General features: G+C 40.6%; 1 protein-coding gene across 1 annotated transcript in view; it reads left to right on the top strand.

The window, feature by feature from the left end:
• LOC147677854 (uncharacterized) overlaps positions 1-17,509 on the top strand; it is a 201,491-nt gene extending 183,982 nt beyond the window's left edge. Inside the window, exon 4 of the mRNA XM_086946514.1 lies at positions 15,695-17,509. Within this exon, the coding sequence (XP_086802640.1) occupies positions 15,695-15,786 (92 nt within the window). The 3' untranslated portion in view covers positions 15,787-17,509. The remainder of the gene's footprint in view (positions 1-15,694) is intronic.
• The last annotated feature ends 3,248 nt before the right edge of the window (positions 17,510-20,757 follow it).

Here is a 20,757-nt window from a genome sequence, read left to right as displayed (position 1 = left end):
CGGCGTGAAGAGCAGACAATAGTATTTTCATTAACCCCTTGCACTAGTGATAGTCATACCATGTAGGGCAGTTAGTGGTGTTCTCCCTAACCCCAACTGCATTAGCGGCAGCCATGCCATGGAGAGCGGTGCTACTTTCACTAACCTCTCGCACTAGTCGTGACCGTGATATGTTCACTAACCTGTTGCACCAGTGATAGTCTTTCTGTGAAGTACAGACTGTATTTTCACTACCCCCTTACACTATAGTCATATCACGAAGCGCAGACCGTGGTATTTTCACTACCGCCGTGCACTAATGGAAGGCATGCCATGGGGCGCATGAAATGGGTGTGTGCGTTTTTTGTTGGTGTTTTTGTTCTGTTTTAACCTCTGCCTTACACCTACGACCCCATATTGACAAATAACTGCACCCTTGAGTTTTGAAAGATTCCTTTTATGTCTATAATCCTTTAATCTCCAGCTGGTGACTGCTTGTGCAGGTGCACTGTTGAACACTGTTGATTTTCATGTGTCATGTATTTTGTGGATGTGATTTGTAAGATTCAAGTTTATGGTATTGAACATGGTGTGTCTCCTACTAAGGGTGTTTTTGGCCTGACTCTGACTGTCACTCTGTCTGACTGACTCTGCCTGTCACTCTGTATCACTGACTCTGCCTATCACTCTGTCTGAATGACTGTCTGTTACTCTGTCTGACTGACTGTTTGACTGACTCTGTTTGTTTCACTAACTGTCTGTGAATCTATTTAATGACTATCAAAATGACTGACTCTGTCTGTCTGGCTATGTTTATCTGAATCTGTCTCTCTGTATTCCTCTGTCTGGCAATCTATATGACTATATACGTCAGACTGTCTGTCTGTCTTACTCTGTCTGACCATACCTAAGTCTATCTGTCTCACTTTGTCTGTCTTTCTCTGTCTGCCTGACTGTCTGTCTAACAGTCTGTCTAACTATCTGACACTGTCTGTTTAACTGTAACACTTTCTGTCTGTATGACTCTGTCTAACTCTGTCTCTGCTGCTTCTCTTACTCACACCGCCGTTTCTCCTACTCACACTGCCGTTTCTCCTCCCTACCCAGATGTTTGACTTATTCTTTCATTTTCCGTACTCGAATGTGATCTTATCCCTGCTGTTTCTCTTACTCATCCCGATGTGTCATTTACTATCTTATTTCCTATGCTCTTTAAAGGGGATCTTCCACCCGCCGCTTTCTTGTGCTCTCTCGCTCGCCCTATGGTTCTCTTAGCTCTTCTGCAGCCAGGTAGTTTGCTTATTCTCTCATTTTCTTTACTCAAAAGTGAATGTACCCCTACCCCCTGTTGTTTTCCTTATTACACAGGATGTTAAGCGTCATTACCGTGACTCAAACCCTGTTCCCCAGGTCCGTCGTCTGCCTCAAACTAACTACACAACAAAAAAACAGACCACAGTTCTTCAAATCAGCCACAATACCTGAAACTGATCACAGTACGTGAAACTAACTGCAGTACCGACCACAACCCTTGAAACAAGCATATGTGGTACTGAGTGGTATTATGTGGAGTGTAGATATGTTGTATTGAGTAGAGTGTAAATATGTGTTGTAAATATTTGTTATGTAATTATGTGGTAGTGAGTGTTATGCTATCCATCTATCTATCTATCTATCTATCGTCCTCACTCTATCTATCGCCCCCACTCTATCTATCTATCGCCCCTCACTCTATCTATCTATCTATCGCCCCTCACTCTATCTATCTATCTATCGCCCTCACTCTATCTATCTCTATCGCCCTCACTCTATAGATCTATCTAGCTATCTAGCTAGCGCACGCACTCTATCTATCTATCTATCGCCATTGCTCTATCTAACAATCGCCCTCTATCTATCAATCGCCCTCTAGCTATCTATCGCCATCACTCTATATACCTATCTATCGCCCAAACTCTATCTATCGCACTCACTATATCTGTCTATCACCCTCACTCTATCTGTCTATCTATCGCACTCACTCTATCTATTGCCATCACTCTATCAATCACCCTCACTCTGTCTATCTATCGCCCTCACTCGATTTATCTATCTATCGCCTTCACTCTATCTATCGCCCTCCCTATATCTATGTATCGCACTCACTCTATCTATCGCACCAACACGTCACTCAATAGCACCACAGCATCACTCAGGGGCACCACAACATCACTATGCGCTACCACAGCATCACTGAACGCCACAGCATCACTCGTCGCAAACACAAGATCACTCAGCGCAAACACAGCATCAAGCTGGACAACCATTCAACGACAACTGGTTCAAATATGTTCTTTCAATGTTTCAAGCTTTACTACAAATTTCACAAAAAACATGTTAATATTTCACGTCTGTTCTTGGATTTTCGTCACAATAAAATACAATGAACCTAATCTTCACAAAAGTTAATTACAACAGTTTATACCACTGCCATTAAACATTACAATAACTTTTATTTAAGTATTAATTATTTTAAAAAATTAAAAGACATTGTTATTAGTAATATCAATACACATATGTCACATAAAAACAAACATTTTGCTTTACAAATGCTATAGGTGTCACATTTGTGAAAGTTAAAACTATTGGCATTATCAATGACAAAGCTATTAATTTAGCTAATTTCAAAACCAACACATTAATAAAAAAATTGTCATTTACAATACCAATAGCTCAAACTTTCCTAATGCGAGACCAAATGCTTGTTGAAACCAGGGGGAGTTCTCAACCAGCCAATGTACCCTGTTGTTCTCAGGACTTTATTCAACCACGGCATCTTAGTGAAGGTGCTCTGCGATACGCGAGCGGTAATAAAGTAGTTAAATAGTTTAACTTTAACATGCTTTATGTTGGTAAAGCAGGTTTTAGCTTATTGAACAACTTGGTGATGCCAGTCTGTGGAATGTACGAAAACCTATATGGGTCGTGTCTGTGAAGAAATTAGTTATACAGCTGATGGGGTGAACCAGCTTCGCCAGGGTCGTACAGAAGAATTTAGGTTTTTGTCACTGAAGAAAATCATTATATTGTTGCATAGATTTTGTGATGGGTGCGATTATGGCGCCTCTGGAGGAGCTGCAATTATTTATATATATATATATATATATATACGCAAGCAAATTCCTTCAATTAAGAAGACGTTAACCGTGACCAGGGACAGTATATGTCCGAAACGCGTAAATGGGGAAAACCTACAAGAAATAAATAACTGAAGCGGTGTGCGGCGTCTTCTTAATTGAAGGAATTTGCTCGAGTATATTTTGCGAGGCTGTCCCGAACCTCGCCGCCAGCAACAGCTAAAAGTTGCTCCCCCCGCTTGGGACATTTGCTCTTGATATATATATTTATATATATATATATATATATATATATATATCACCACACAAGAGTTACCTCATTTAGAAAAGCCCGCGTGCAGGTAGGTAAATTCCTCGTTTTTTATTTGCAGTTTAGCAGCACAAAGCAAAGAGAACAGAGTCCAATTCAAATAAAAGCCTGACGCGTTTCATGCTCGGAAGAGCATTTCCCCAGAGACTTGTGACAACACTGCGTGAAGCAATCGGCTTTCAAACTTCAACACCCGCCTTGTGGGCGTTGGCTCTCCCTGAGCCTGCTGGTGTTTGTAGTCTCAATCAATTAACTCCAGTGAGCTGCTTCCACGTAGTGAAAATTGTTCAAAAGTGTAAAAACCCGAGTGGGTTTGGAAATTGTCCCATTAACTCTGTGCCTTGCTTTCCATCTGCAACACAAACCTCCTGCCACTGTTCGTTCTGTGACATGCAGTTTAACCCATTAGGTGGTGGGGGGGCTTTTCCTCGACCGAGGTCTACCGAAATTATCACCACACAAGAGTTACCTCATTTAGAAAAGCTCGCGTGCAGGTAGGTAAATTCCTCGTTTTTTATTTGCAGTTTAGTATATATATATATATATATATATATATATATATATATATATATTCTTTCAACCATATGGCTCCCTTTCCTCTCCCGTTAGGCGCTGCTGATCGTGGCCGCGTTCCTCCTGCAGTTGAGCCCAACCGCTATCAATCACAACAACGATGCCCCGCTTCGAGAAAACATGGAGTCGCATAAACAAAGTCGTTAATCCACACCGAGTGAAGTTCTTATTTCTTTATCCATGGGGTGTCAAAGCAAAAAAACAACGCGTTTCGACAGTCTGCGCTGTCTTGATCACGGTTAGTTTGTGAAAGACATGCTCACAACTTATAGGAATCAAAGAAGTTTCAAACTGATTGTCACTCCCCCAAATGGGTGTTTGCAAAACAAGGATCACGACTTTACGTCACTCTGGTTTGTAGGGATTGTGGGTGATGTAGTTTTACATAGGGTGGTTATCTTTCACATGTATTTACAAATCTTTTCACCCGATTAGGTTTGGGGGACATCACTTAAATCCTATTTACGTGTTCAATATGTGTTGTTTATGTTATATTGGGTCAATATAAGTATGGTCAGTCCCACCCTCTAGTGGGCTATTGACTTAAACACACTCTCTGTAACATAGTTCAAAGGATAGTGCCGCCCTCCAGTGGGCAATTGTTCTTGAAAACCATCAATTCCTTTCAGGATATTTTGTTTCAAGGGGATTTCAAAGGTGTGAGCAATAATTATCAAAGTGAGGGTAGTGAAAGGGGGTTTTTGAATACATTTAAATTAAAAAAACGTGAGTTGTATGTTAAGCGGGATTGTCTTTAGGAAATACATGGTTTGAATAATGTCATTATAGTCATTACAGATGTATGTATAATTCTTCAGATTAGTTCAGGCCATACGGAGTCATTGTCCTGAAGTTTAGTATGTGCCTGGACTCTTTCTGTCGCAGAAGTTTTTCTTTGTGACCTCCCCTGTCCGATAGAGACATGGTTTCCAGTCCCCAAAATCGCAATAGTTTCCAGTCTCCATTATGGTGGGCCTCCATGTGTTTTGCAACGGCATTGCTTCTATCTTTGTGTACCGTTGCACAAACGTGTTCGAGAATGCGTTTTTTCAATTCACAGATGGTGCTGCCGATGTATCTCAATTTGCACGGGCATTCAATCATGTATACTGCATATTGACTGTTGCTTGTTATGCATTCTCTGATTTGCGACATCTTTTTGTTGGGCATGGTTATTTCTGTTGTCGGTTTGGCAATATCCCACACCTTACAATTATAGCATTTTACAAAACCTTTAGTTTTTAACCACAGTTTCTTTTTTGTTGTTTTTTTGAAATTGCTATGAACCAACTGGTCCTGTAAGTTTTATTTAAGTATTAATTATTTACAAAAATTAAAAGACATTGTTATTAGTAATATCAATACATATATGTCACATAAAAACAAAACATTTTGCTTTACAAATGCTATAGGTGTCACATTTGTGAAGGTTAAAACTATTGGCATTATCAATGACAAAGCTATTAATTTAGCTAATTTCAAAACCAACACATTAATAAAACAAGCATTTGCAATGCAATAGGTCTCGCATTTACGAGAGTTTGAGCTATTGGCATTGTAAATGACAATGCCTTTTATTTTTGTTATTGTTTTTAAAACATAAATAAAAGGCATTGTAATTTACAATGCCAATAGCTTGCACTCGTGTAAATGCAAAACCTATTGCGTTGCAAATGCTTGTTTTTTTAAGGTAGGTGGGTTCAAATAAAGGACGCTACTTACACTGTAGCTAATAGGCCCAGATGTTTGATGAACTTTTATCTATAAATAGTTTGACGATGTTACATTAGAATGTATGTAATGCACCGGAGGGGGGGTACGAAACCAAAGCACCATTACGTCGTAGGTATGCATTGTATTTGCATTTTACTGTTCACTATCTTCATGCGTGGTACTTCGGTTGTCCTATGGCATCTATGTGTTGCTTATTTAAGCCTGTTCCGTTTTTGCGTTCTAGTAGTCAGTTTTTGAGTTCTGGTAGTTGTAGGTTTGAAATTCCTGTTAGAAAGCAGTGCATTAAAGTGCATTAAAGTGACATATTTCAGATGGGGTGGTGGGGGAAGGGAGGGGGTGGGTACCTGTACTACTGCAGTGTTAGTGCAGGTACTGTACAAGTACCAGAATGCAAAGAGTAAAACAACGCTTGGTTCACTTACATGGAACAACGTGCTCCCAATTTGTATCGTGTAAATCCATTACCAAACATTATTAAGGCGTAACGTTTGCAGTCGTCGACTTTATGTTATAGCCAAGTGCAATCAAATATTTTACTGCAACGAATTCAGTTAAAGTGAACTGAGACTGTAATTCCCAGAATGCATCAGCAAGTTGAAGTCCAAACCTGTCCCCATGATATATCCCTGACGACGTGGAATCACATACCAACAGTAATTTAAAAAATAAATAAAACCCGGATCATGCGGTCTAAAGCTCTATCCAGACTTAAGAACAATTGTAAGGTAAGGTGACCAGATGACTCAAATTTCATATGAATACCCGATTTAGAGTCCCAGGCTAGCATTTTGCAAATCTGTGCTTTCTGGGAATTATAGTTTTTATTTGCATCAGTAGTAGACACTGATAAAGACCCATTACATAATGAAGATCTGCACACAAAGAGCCCTGGGTAGAAAAGTCTTTGGGTCAACCTACTTTAACCCTAAACAGGCCATAGTTTATTGCGGACTTTAAGCCACAACCTCAAAACAGCCCCCTAATATAGATCTACAACATGGTGTACATCATCAAGACAACAATCACTGAGAGCTCTCAAGCCTCTCAGACATCCAGTTAAGTTTTTCTCAGCATTGTGGGACTTGTAGTCCTGGTTTTATAATTGGTAAAAATGGACTGTAGATACTTGAATCATACATTCCAACATTTTAAAACTGGAAAGTTGTAGATTTTGGAAAACAATGAGGAGAATGTATTTTCCCCAGTGACATGTAGTGAAGCAGAGGTCATTTTAGACGGGTGACAGCTAAAATGTTAGCATTCTTGGCTTACACAATTGGCAGCCTGTCGCCAGAGCAGGGTCTTTTCGCATGTATGTATGTTGAATGCAAAGAATTCCAGAGGGGGTGAGATATTCACGCGTGGATCTGGGAGCTTGGGCGGCCTGCTCCACGGCTTGCCTTTCAGGAACCTTTGTTACCCGAAGTATTACACCGTGTTTTTTTAATTGTAGTGCTCAACGCCTGCACTCCCAGCTTGCACTGGTGTGTTACACGAAAGCTTTAGTTTCCAACCTATTGTTCTTTTTATCAGCCCTAAAAAATAGAACTTTGGCAAAGAACATCTGAAATATAATTTAGTCATTTGGAGATGCTGATCAAATTGTAATTCAAAGGCAGTATATGTGCTTCAACCACAGACGTGTGCAACAGACACGCACTTTCCTCCCAGGCTGCCCAAACACCTCCTATCTGCGTCTCTCCCCCTGCTCTGATGACGCAGACGAGGCAAGCAGTAACTAGTGAACAGCTGCGGCTCGGCAGCCACAAGCAGGGAGAAGGAATGCAGCCTTCACAGCGGTGGATTACCATATCAAGTGGCGAGGAATGTACCAAAGCGGCTGCTGAAGGTGTGGACCTGAATAGGCACGCGCCGGTTTCCAACGCAACCAGCCCCGACGCAGCAGCCGTATCCTAAAACCAAACGAGCCAGCAGCTCCACCGAGCCCCATCTGCTGGGGGGCGCCAGGAGGGTGCAAATGAAAGCGGCTCTGATTAGGCAGAGCCCATGAGGAGAGTGCACCAACCTTTACCCGGCACACACCCTCTGCGCCATCCACATACTAATGACTTTGTTTGTTAACTCTCGGAAGGCTGAAATAGAGCTGCCCTCCACCCACTTGTGGCCAGCATCACTAGCGCCCACCAGCGGGTCAGAGGCAAGCTTTTTGAAAGAAAAAAAAACCCAGCATCACCCAGCCCTCCTCTCTGATGACAGACTCATCTGCGGCTCAGTGCTGGCTGGCTGCACCCTCCTCTCTGATGACGGACTCATCTGCGGCTCAGTGCTGGCTGGCTAGCTGCACCCTCCTCTCTGATGATGGACTCATCTGCGGCTCAGTGCTGGCTGGCTGCAGTCTCGGGTGCGCGAGCCAGTCTTCTTCACACCAAAAGAAGCAGTGACGCACGGGAACACACAACAAGATGGGCGCACGCACTCATGAAAACGAAACTTAGCGTGGGGGCGGGACTTCCGTCTTGTGCGTGAATCAGCGCCCACGGAGTTCCTGGCCCGAGTAGCAGTGGTGACGCGGGGCTCCCATGCCCGAGGGAGAGCCCCGCGGAGGCTACAGAACACCGGATTGGCGGTAAGTGGGACTGTATTCGGGAGGGGGGGGGCGCGTGTGTGTGTGTGTATGTGTGCGACGACGGAGGTGTCTCTGTATGCGTGCGTGTGTGTATGTGCGCTCGTGTGTGTGTCTCCGGTGAGGTAAGGGGGGGAGCGTGTGTGTATGCAGTGTGTGTATGCGACGGCGGGGGTAGCTTCTCTGTATGTATGGGTGCTCGTGTGTGTGTGTGTGTGTGAGCGAGCAAGTGTCTGTCTGTCTGTGTGTGTATATGCGCGCGCATGTGTGCCAACTTCAAGAAATGGGAGGAAAGTGCACGGCGCGGGACGAAACGTGCGCGTTCGCGCACCCAAATCCGGCAGAAAAGCTCGAAACACCCTCTTGTCCCTAATTCCCCCAGGCGGGCGGCTAAACGTCTCCAGCTGGACGCATCCTTCGGATGCAGTACTAGCGAGACCTAAAAATTGTCATTTACAATACCAATAGCTCAAACTTTCCTAATGCGAGACCAAATGCTTGTTGAAACCAGGGGGAGTTCTCAACCAGCCAATGTACCCTGTTGTTCTCAGGACTTGATTCAACCACGGCATCTCAGTGAAGGTGCTCTGCGATACGCGAGAGGTAATAAAGTAGTTAAATAGTTCAACTTTAAAATGCTTTATGTTGGTAAAGCAGGTTTTAGCTTATTGAACAACTTGGTGATGCCAGTCTGTGGAATGTACGAAAACCTATCTGGGTCGTGTCTGTGAAGAAATTAGTTATACAGCTGATGGGGTGAACCAGCTTCGCCAGGGTCGTATAGAAGAAATTATGTTTTTGTCACTGAAGAAAATCATTATATTGTTGCATAGATTTTGTGATGGGTGCGATTATGGCGCCTCCGGAGGACCTGCAATTATTATATTTATATATATATATACTCGAGCAAATTCCTTCAATTAAGAAGACGTTAACCGTGACCAGGGACAGTATATGTCCGAAACGCGTAGATGGGGAAAACCTACAAGAAATAAATAACTGAAGCAAACCACTGAAGTGGTGTGCGGCGTCTTCTTAATTGAAGGAATTTGCTCGAGTATATTTTGCGAGGCTGTCCCGAACCTCGCCGCCAGATATATATATATATATATATATATATATATATATATATATATTCCATCTGGCCCAAGTTGGAGGCTCCCGGGTGCTCTGGGGCGGTGCACGCGAGGCGCAGCAGGACCCGCTGCGATTAAATGAATTCAATTTTTCTCCTTGCAGAGAGGTTTGTTCCTCGTGCACTCTCGTGTGTCATTAAAGTTCCAACCACACTGGTTTTTAGTCGATTGTAAGTTTTTATTCAGCAACCAGCAACACCTTTCGCGTTTCGGTCTCTACGGAGACCTTGCTCACAGGTTAACTGAGTCGACATGTTTTTGGCATTTAAATAAAGTGAAAACATTTTTTTTTAGAAATTGCATCACTTCCTGTATCTCACACAGGCCTTATGGGACATGTAGTTTCAAATAATAATGTATCCATACCAACCAATTCGGTGCATTTGTTCAAATTTGCACAAATTATAAACTATATTTAAACGGTAATTAAGCCCTCCAGTGGGCTATTCAAATTTCCAGCGTGTCCATACCAATTATTAGCACACATTTCTATACATTTGTGAAAATTAATTCCATGAATTAAAGCAATTTGACCACAATGTTAAACAAAAAATAAAGCCCTCTAGTGGGCATGAACGCTCAGCACATATTAGCCCCACCAATCTGTAGGTATTAGGTGCTAATTTGGTCGGAAGACTCTACCACATCGTTCAATTATATCAAAGTTATTCTAACATATCCTAGATGAGGGAAAAATAAAGAGTGAGGATTTCGTATAAGAACAATTTAGTGCAGGTTAAAAATAGACAGGGTAGGTATCAGTTGTTTCTTATAAATGTTTAGATGCAGTTTTAAAGGTGGCAATGTAGTTCTTCGTCCTGATTGTGCCCATAGGGGCTCAGAGTTCGAAAGTTCATAATATGTTTTGATTCTTTCTGTCTCATCACTTTCTCACGGTCTCCACCTCTTTGATTAGGTCCAACACTTTCAATTCCATAAAAGATTAGAGCTTTCCAATCTCCTTTATGTTCCTTCTCCATATGTTTTGCCATTGCGTTGCTGCGGTCCGAGTTAATAGTAGCTCGAACATGCTCCAAAATGCGAAGTTTTAATTCTTTTTTGGTGCTTCCGATGTACTTTAAGGAGCACGGACATTCTAAGGCATATATGACAAATTGTGTTTTACAATTGATTAGTTGATCAATCTTCCAAGTTTTTTTATTTGCCATCTTTAGTTCCTTGGTTGTTTTGGCAATACAACAAACTTTACATCCAGAACATTTATAAAATCCTCTGGGTCTCCGCCATACTTCTGGTTTCTTTTGTTCTTGAAAATGACTATAGATAAGTTTGTCTTTCAAATTTTTTGCCCTTCGGTAAGTCACATTTGGATGATCTCCCACTATTTCAGCCACTTTAGGGTCCATATGTAGTATGTGCCAGTTTTTTCTGAGAATTTTGGTGATTGCTTGGTTGGCCGTTGAATGTGTGGTGATGAAGCAAATTTTTTCTTCTTCCTCATCATTTGATTTTTGTTTATCTCTGAGCAAATCAGTTCTTTTTATGCTGGAGGAGCGATTTAAAGCTTTCTGAATCCATGCTGGATTATATTTTCTTTTTTCAAATCTTTTTTTGGCTAGATTTTTGTGTTTATGCCAGTCATCTTCATTGGAACAAATCCTCTTTATTCGGAGAAATTCTCCGTATGGAATATTCTGTATTAGACTTGGTTGGTGAAAGCTCTGAGCATGTAAGACCGCATTTGTTGCGGTACTTTTACGATGTAATGTTGTGTGTAATACATTGTCTTTCACAAAGATCTCCGTGTCTAGAAACACAACCCTTGAGTCACTGATTGTGTACGTAAAGTTTAAACCAAAATTTGAATTGTTTAGAATTTTGAAGTAGGTTTCGAATTCTTCATTTGTTCCCTCCCAGATTAACAGCAAGTCATCTATGTATCTTAACCACGTTATGGTTTTCTGGACCGCTTCATCATTTTCAGATCTCCATGCCCATGTTTTCTCCCATTGCCCCATTGTAAGGCATGCATATGATGGACTAAAAGAAAAGCCCATCGCTGTGCCTTTGGATTGACGATAGATTTCATTGCCAAATAGAAAGATGTTTTGCTCCAGGCACATTGAGATCATCTCCATAAGCATGTTGTTGTGATCCATAAATTGTATGCTTCTGTCCATAAGGAAAGATTTGCAGGCTTCCAAGCCAATTTTGTTTTGAATATTGGAATATAGAGATACGACATCCATCGTGATCAGCTTATATGAGGGTTGCCATGGAGTGTCTTGCAGCCTTCTCAACATGTCACCTGTATCTTTTATGTACGAGGTTAGACCTTTGACATATGGAAGTAAAAATACATCAATGTAGTTTGCAATGGGTTCTAATAGTGCTCCTTTGGCTGAGATTATTGGTCTTCCTGGTGGTCTAGTGGGATGTTTATGAATCTTCGGTAAGAAATATATTGTGGCCGTTTTTGGATGTTTTGTTTGGAGATATTTGTACTCATCATTGTCAATCAGTTTTTGATTAAACCACGTATCCAGTTTTTTGTCTAAATCTTCTTTCAGTTTAGGTAAGGGGTTGGTTTTTAGTTTTTAATAATATTCCTTATTTTGTAATTGTAAATGAGCTTCTTGCATGTATGCCTCCTTGTCTAGAACAATAACATTGCCGCCCTTATCAGCAATTTTAATTTCGATGGTATCATCTTTTTGGAGTGAATTGAGGGCTTGGCGTTCTTGTTTGGTTAAATTGTCTTTGGCGGACGGAGCTTTTAATTGATAAAGATCCTTTACGACACATTCTTGAAAAAAGTCTATTTTGTTCCCTGGTGGTAATTGAGGGTAAAATTTAGACTGTGATTTCATTTTGGAAATTCCCGCTCCCAATTGTACACAGTGTGTCTGTACTTGTCCGCCCCCTTCTTGTGGGGTCTGGCTTAGTTCCATCAAGTTCACAAAATGTTCAGCATCTTGTATTGGTGTTTGCATCGTCGGTTGGATTATATTTCTTCTATAGTTTGCCATATCTGGTTTATCAATGAATAGTTTTGCAAGTTTAATTTTTCTCACGAATTTGTAGAGATCTATTCGTGTTTCAGCCAAATTCATACCACTTGTTGGACAAAAATTCATGCCTCGTTTGAGAACCTGTAATTCCAAGTCACTCAATTGTTTAGATAAGTTGATTACTTGTAATTCTTGGTCATTAGACGTATCGTCTTGTTTTTCATTTGATAATGCCATTTCTTGATCTTTCTCTGCAGTTTCATGATGTTTATTTAAGTATTCCACTTTTTTCTCATGTTGCGTGTCATGGTTCCTACGCGGTCTACGCCAGAAGCTTGTGCCGTATTTTCGCTTGCCTCTCCTGGTTTGTTTTGGGGTGTGCTTCCCCGTCCCCTTCCTCTCCCTCTTCCTCTCTGATTTATATTTCTGGGAGGGCCCATTGTTTTTTCCCAAGTTCTTTGATTGAATGCTAATTTCAGATCGTCTAAAAAAGAACTCCTTGCTCTGGCTTCTCTTTGTTTTCTTCCCCTCCGCTAAGGCTAGGTTCTGTTGATACGAGGGAAGAAACTGAGGACATGCTTCCATATTCATTGTTTCTGAATCTTTCATATTTTTTGGCATAAGTAAAAATGCGACCGTCATCGTAATCCTCTTTGTCCCTTTGGAACTTAGTTTGTTTTCTAACTCTTACATTTTCTTCGTGTTTTTCAATATATTTTTCCAAGTCTTCTTTGAATTTTTTCATTTCAGGATTTAACTCAATTGTGGCCAATTCTTTCTCCATTTCTTTTAATTGTTTGGTGATTTTTTCCAACGCGATCTCTACATGTTTAACTAGAATCTCCATTAATCCTAGTGACGATTTCAGGATGAATTCACCCCATTCGGTTAGTAATTCATTGCTTGTGTCCTGGTGGCTGGGCATGAGATTGATGCGTAGCCCACGCGGTATGCGTTTGACATCTAGATATTTTTTGAGGGCTGCAACTTCCCACCATTTATTAATTTCTCTTTTGGACAATTTTTCCCATGCACGTAATTTATTTCTGACATCTGATTTGCGTGCGCCACCTCCTTCACTGGTAGTCGCTGTTTCTTCTTCAAAGCATGTTTGAATCAGAGTGTTCCGTGATACCTCCCTTTTATCCATGATGTGCTGGTTAGTTAATTTTAAAGCTGTTTCAACTATTCTGCTTATTGTTTTGTGTAAGCCCTGTTTGTTTATTACATTGTTTCACACGGCTCCCTCTGTCACTGTGAAGCCTTTGCAGGTTTCTTTCAAACTTAATTTGTAGGAATCCAGTTCCCCGAGTTTTTCTTTCACTCGTACCATTATGGAAGTTTTGTGACATGTATCTGAGACCAACCGACAGTTTAGCAGTTTGTGCGTTATTTAATCTTATGAGATTGCAGGCGAATCCCGCTGAGGTCGCTTACCGGCTGCAGGGTACTTCGGAGAAACTCGCTCCCTCCGGAACCGCCGTCTCCCGTTTCCAGCCTGCGCCCGCAGGGTTCCCTCAGCGTTTCTTTGCAACACTCGTCACTTCAGTGTTTCAATCCAATTATCGGCGTTCACCCGAGCCTTCTTACGAAATGCATTCCATCTGGCCCAAGTTGGAGGCTCCCGGGTGCTCTGGGGCGGTGCACGCGAGGCGCAGCAGGACCCGCTGCGATTAAATGAATTCAATTTTTCTCCTTGCAGAGAGGTTTGTTCCTCGTGCACTCCCGTGTGTCATTAAAGTTCCAACCACACTGGTTTTTAGTCGATTGTAAGTTTTTATTCAGCAACCAGCAACACCTTACGTGTTTCGGTCTCTACGGAGACCTTGCTCACAGGTTAACTGAGTCGACATGTTTTTGGCATTTAAATAAAGTGAAAAAGTTTTTTTTAGAAATTGCATCACTTCCTGTATCTCACACAGGCCTTATGGGACATGTAGTTTCAAATAATAATGTATCCATACCAACCAATTCGGTGCATTTGTTCAAATTTGCACAAATTATAAACAATATTTAAACGGTAATTAAGCCCTCCAGTGGGCTATTCAAATTTCCAGCGTGTCCATACCAATTATTAGCACACATTTCTATACATTTGTGAAAATTAACAACCTCTCTGCAAGGAGAAAAATTGAATTTATATATATATATATATATATATATATATAATATGTGATTCTGAGGTAGGTTCAAAAGCAAAAAGATGTGTTCTCTTTTGTCTTTGATTTTTGTTAATTGTACAGTTTAATTTATTTTTAATTATTCTAGGTTAAAGTAAAGGTTATCAAAATTATACCATAGCACAAAGTAACGTTTCAGAAATTGGAAATGAAAGAGGGATGTGAGATAATGTTAAAATAGAGAAGATGTTTGTTAAACATATTTTGTATTTATGACACTGACTAGGTATTACAATACGAACCAAAACGGTCTTACATTTATAATTCAATGAAAACCTTCTGCTCGTAAATCCGTATATACATTGGTTACTGCAGGCACATGGACGTGGAGCAAACAAATCAATATGTAATCAAGAAATTAATAAAATAAGTAAATACATGAGATGTCTGTGTGTAGGGGTGTAATGTTCTGCTTTATCAAATTATGTCATCAAAAGAAAGTCAAGCATGTGCAAACCAAGGTGCACTTTAATGAGACAAAGTGTGATTAGTTAGAGTGGTTCCTTTTATTGAAACTTTTGGGCAGGCATTTTTCTTAAATGTCACACAAATGTTTTTCCTATGGCCACCATGCTGTCAAAAAGTTTTTCTTCATTATTTTTATTTTATTATTTTATTTCACAAAAAATAATTTCTTAAATGATAACTGAACATCAAACAAGATTATAATTAAAACAGATGACAACAAAAATGTTAAATAGTAAAATGCAAAGAAGGCTGAAAATGAAGACACATCAGAGGCAGGGTAATTTTTATTGGTAAAATAAAACAAAGGTGCAAAAGTTGGAAAATAAAAAGGTTACCTGAGGAACAAATGTTTAGACACCAATGTACGTTGAAGGTGTAAAACGGGACTGGCAACACCTAGTTATGCTGTAGTGAGGCTCCCCCATGAGGACATTACTGTGTGGTCGTAGGGAAGAATTTGTCAAAAGTAATTCATAAACTGCTTCTCTTCTGTGAGGCAATTTTAAGATTACAAATGTTGTTTCTGCGCTCCATCATTTTGTAAATGTAAAGGCATGTTCACCAACGATTAACCACAATAAATAGGGTAAGTAATGTTGCCGGGAAATGATCATCAATGTTTGTGTTTCTTTGCACACACAGCACAATCTGGCAGAGATGTTACCACCAATGGACTTGATGGAATGCTGAGTCCAGTCCTAGCCACAGCCAGTGTTCCAGTGGAAGCAAGGTAAGGCGCCTGACACTTGCGAATGTACGGAGATGCAGATATGTGCATGTCCACCGGCGGATAGAATAGTCTGATCATTTTACCATAATCTGCTGACAGCAGAGCCTGGGACGACATAGAGGAAAACTGTTGGTTTTAGACTTGAAGAGCGGTTTATTGAATCCGCATCCACCCACAGATTCATAGGAAATAAACTGCTGGCGTTTATTTGTAATGTTTTGGCTGCATGAATTGAGTTCTAGTTGTCAACAATCCATCATGCTATGTTTTTATAACATTGAGTTATGTTTAGTGTGTCATACGATGATGTAGGGTCTGCATATGTATTGCATTGGTTTCTCTGTATTCTATCGTGTATGAAGATGTTATGGCTTCATCCTACCTGCTGATATAATCATAGAAATCACCTATGCCAGGCTGTAGAATGTTGTTCCTTTTCATCAATGCCACAGTGCAAGTGAGTTGATATTTAGAAAACAGCTTAAAACCTGGCTTTTTTAAGCATAGTTCAACCCTCTTTTGATTTTTCTGTCAGTTTCCTCAGCCCTGGGAACCCCCTTGGGCAGCCATGCGCTGTATAAATGTAAAACATAAACCTACATTTGCTTAATAATCAACATTCATGCTATGCGGTCTAATTTGTAGGACATTTAACCCTCTTTGAAAAAAGCAGCTCTTTATTATTTTTATAGTACAGTATTAAATGATGAACTTCAGAACATATTTACAAATATTTTATGGGCCTTTTCAATTTTAGATGTTTTAGGCTTATCAACCATATCGCAGATGGCTGAAAATGCTGGTGCTATTGTCAGTTATATACTTTCAAGAGTAACCGGACTAGTTGGTTTAAATGGACCTTTAGAGAAGCAATGTAATCACCCAACTTTAGCTTCAGCTAAAAATGTGTGCATCTAATGTATCTCTGCCAATTAAGCTGTACTATTGTATGAGATTGTGGTTCAGTTGGGACTACAGGACGAATTAGTGGTGCTGGAGGTCTCCACAGAAAGCAGCACAGTCCAAAATAATACATTAGTCTTTCTATTTGTAAAGATATCACCTTACCAGATGATGGTAAATTGCCTTAACAGACTGTAACATTTCTGGCACCAGCAGAGTTTCGCTCTTTTACAATGTCTGTGCATATTTTGACCTTTTCAGCTTGGAGTATATTCTTTTTTTCTTCTGAATATGTCTTGAGTAGGCAGTGAATGCGTGAGTAGAATGTGTTAGGACAGGAAGGTCACCTGCTTGGTAAACTTGCCATGAGTGCTTAACTACATGTGAAACTGGCAACCTGACGTTTACATTGGCCCTGGGATCATGATAATCTAGCGTGTGCAAAGGGACCAAGGCCTGTACCTGACAATATGAGGTCCAGGACCTGTCCTGAAACCTGGAGTGGCGAAGCAAGCATGTTCTTATAGTGGACATAGGACTAGTGCCCTTTTCCTGGGTTGAGCACATAAAGCTGTGGTGGCAGACTACCATGTATTTTTTCTTTTTATAGTTGACCAGACCCATTATATGTGTCCGTAAGAGTGTGGTCTGTTGACCCCTCTTGTGTAAAGTTCAGGTGTCATGCGAAACCCAGAAACCTTGTGCATTCTCTGTCTGTTGATTGTGTGTGCATGTATGGTATGTATTTTGTAATGTGTGGTGGTAAGAATGTGTGGGTGTGTCTTTGTCTATGAGTTTGTATGTAAAAAACAACAATGTCTCAACCGGTAATATTCATAGGCAATTAAACAAAATGCAAAATAAATTGCTACAGAAGAGGCAAGCAGACAAAAACAATTCTTTAGGAAAAAGGCGATCTGTATTTAAGAGCTACAAATACAAATTGTGTTAGTTATATCAGCACTATTACATTGTATGTAGTTGTGATTGCGATTCTCATATTAACATGACTAGAGAATCTGGATTTCATTAAAGACACGGAGGCTGACATTATGCATTATTCCTTTAATGCAGTCCAAGCAGCCGCTTACATCACAATATTAAAAGGTTCCAGAATAGAACAATAGCAATACATGAAAAGGCATGAGCCATCAACAATCTGCCTCTTTTAAATGTGGAGGAAAATAAGTTCATGAAACTTGAAACGTCAAAACGATCTTCTGATGAGCAGTATGAAGGAGAAGGAAGAACAAAGGTAAAACCAAAGACCAGACGACACACAGTTAAGGAGTGTTACCTGAAAAGAGAAAGAAGTAAACATCTCTTGAATGTAAAAAATAGTGTCAAGCTTATCAAGCTAAAAGGAACAAGAGCTGAAACAAGTACTGTTAATAAAAAGTACAGTAATAAACTGTAACAAAAACAGCATTAAATCATTGTAAAACCACCAAGGGGTGAGATGGGAGGGATAATGTCAGCCTCCGTGTCTTTAATGAAATCCAGATTCTCTAGTCATGTTAATATGAGAATCGTAATTTCATTACAAGAACGGAGGCTACATTATGCATGTTGGTAGCTTAGTAAAACAACATCAGACATATGTTCAATAGGCTTGCAATAATGACGTGCAAAGGTGCTAGCATTTGACCAGTCAGCAGCTTTGAGAATGTTGTCCAACTTACCTCCAGACCAGAGAGATTTACTGGCCAAAGCATCCCTCTAAGGGAGTGAGCTTGAAATTTCTTTAAGTCAATACCTGCTAAACTCATAACGGTCTTAACCCATCTAGCTATAGAGGTCGAGACTATGCCTTTGTAGGGTTTAACAAAGGATATAAGTAATTGGTTAACATCCTGAGGGCGAAGAGCAAACATTCTGAGATCATACTCTCTTATGCAGTCCACAACGCAAAGTTTTGGACATAAATCAAAACGTGGGTAAAAGATTGAATGAGACATAGTCTTTGTTCTTCTATAAATCTCGAATTTGACTCCAAACATGTTAAAAGGTCTACTCGTAATCTCCAGGGCTTTGACATCAGATACCCTTCTGCATGAGATTAGGCATAGTAGAGTAGCCATCTTAATGGAAAGGTTTTAAAATAAAATGTATTGAGGAGAGTATTAACAGGCCAGTTATTGAAAAGATCAAGGATTAGTTTGACATCCCAAAGACTTTCATATTTAGGTTTAGGAGGTCTTCTTAAACGAATGCTTTTCATCACTCTACAAACATTGACATTTTTACCTACCGTTTTATGAGATTGGTGTTGAGAGGGGTGCCATTGATGTGGCTGTATTCTGTGGAATCTAGGATTCTGAATAATGGTCCCAGTACGTCGAGAAGACCGTCTTGGCACCCTTTCAGGGATTTTTCCATCCGTTTTCTTGGATCACGTCCAAGTTTGAATAGGAATTTAATGAGTTCATGGTCCAAATTGGGGGTATAGCAGCTTTTATCCTCAGTAGAAGGTCTAGCGCATTCAGCTCTAAGGATGTTACGAGTGTCCCTTTCTAAGAGGTTTCTTATCCATTTTTTAATGAATTTTGCGACATGGTCCTGAGGGAACCACTCAGAATTTCTTGGGTGTTTCAGATTTAATGGGGAAAACATTTCTTCCCCTAAGGGGGTCAAGGATAATGTCCTTAGAGAATGATGGTAGTTCCTCTTATGGATTGTAAAATTCTAGATCATCTTCATCAAGATCAAGGACATACTCGTAATTGCGACAGAAGAGGCAAGCAGACAAAAACAATTCTTTAGGAAAAAGGCGATCTGTATTTAAGAGCTACAAATACAAATTGCGTTAGTTATATCAGCACTATTATATTGTATATAGTTGTAATCCAAAGAAAGTGTGCAGAAGGTGCTCTTGTAAAGGTGAATGGAGCAAGTGAACAGATGAAAAAGTGGAAAGAACCAGTGAAAAGGCGCAATAGTATTTACAATTGGTTACACACCATTGGTAATTAGAACACAATAAATGAAGGACATGTTGAGAACCAAAACACATCAAGGAATACCCTGAATGGTCAACGGCGTTTAAACGCTAGGAGAATTTCAGGTCTTCATTAGGAATGGATTACTTATAATTCTGTAGTGCTAATTGATTACGTAGGTAGTGTAAGCATTCAATCCAGTCAATCCATGACTATGGGTCCACTATGCTGAAGCCGAAGGGTTGAGTAAGCTCTGGCCAGTCACACATGCAACAATTCAGGCAGAGGGGGCTAAACAGTCATAGGACCAAGGAATGGCCCCAAAGTTGTGGGCTCAGTTGTTCAAATCCAGGGTGAGCTCTTCCAAAATGGAAAATGCTCTACGGAATGAAGTCTGTGTCTGTAGACGTAACAGGATCCGGAGACGGTCCAACAATGTGGGCTCGATTAGTCTAGTCCAGGGCAAGTCTGTGCCATATGAGCTCTCCCAAAGGGAATATGCTCAGCAGAACTAAATCCATATCTCTAGACATGCAGTTGATTGCGCCTGTTGTGAATGATCCTGCTTGGAAAAGCCTTGGTGCTACCTGTTGTGAGAAGGATCATTACACATAAATCCGGTGTGGGAAGAGCAGCTTGAGAAGAAACAACACGAACCAGTATTGAAGATTGTGATTGCGGATCTACATCCATTGCCTGGAAAATGTGTATAACAGTGGGATCCAAACCATCCCACGTTGTTTCAGTTCCAAGATCTTCATGACCAAGGAAGGTAGTGTTCTGCAGAGTACTGGGACTGCTGTGCTGTTAAGCTAGAACTGGTGTCTATCTAACAGCCAGTCTCCCAGAGGTGAGGGGACATTACCCGAAGTCTACAGTTTCTACTGGAGCAACTGATGGTTTGCCTAGTGCCTAGAATCCTGGCTGCCTCCTGAGAGAGGGAAGGAGTTTGTCTAGCACTGAAGGAGGATAGGTTTTTCAGGAAGAGTAGCCCAGTGTGTTCCTGGCAGAGAAGGCAAACTGCCCGAGTGAGTGAGCAAAGCCTGGAATGACTTGTGCTGAGGATGGGTTTCCTAGTCTCTCGCAGTGGTTTACATTGGTTTACTTTGTCAAATTCGAGCAGTCTTTTATGT

This window comes from Lissotriton vulgaris, chromosome 12, assembly GCF_964263255.1.
Source record: "Lissotriton vulgaris chromosome 12, aLisVul1.2, whole genome shotgun sequence".
In the NCBI taxonomy this organism is placed as follows: domain Eukaryota; kingdom Metazoa; phylum Chordata; class Amphibia; order Caudata; family Salamandridae; genus Lissotriton; species Lissotriton vulgaris.
The sequence above is the reverse complement of the archived record's forward strand: the minus strand, read 5'-3'. Positions and strand labels throughout refer to the sequence as shown.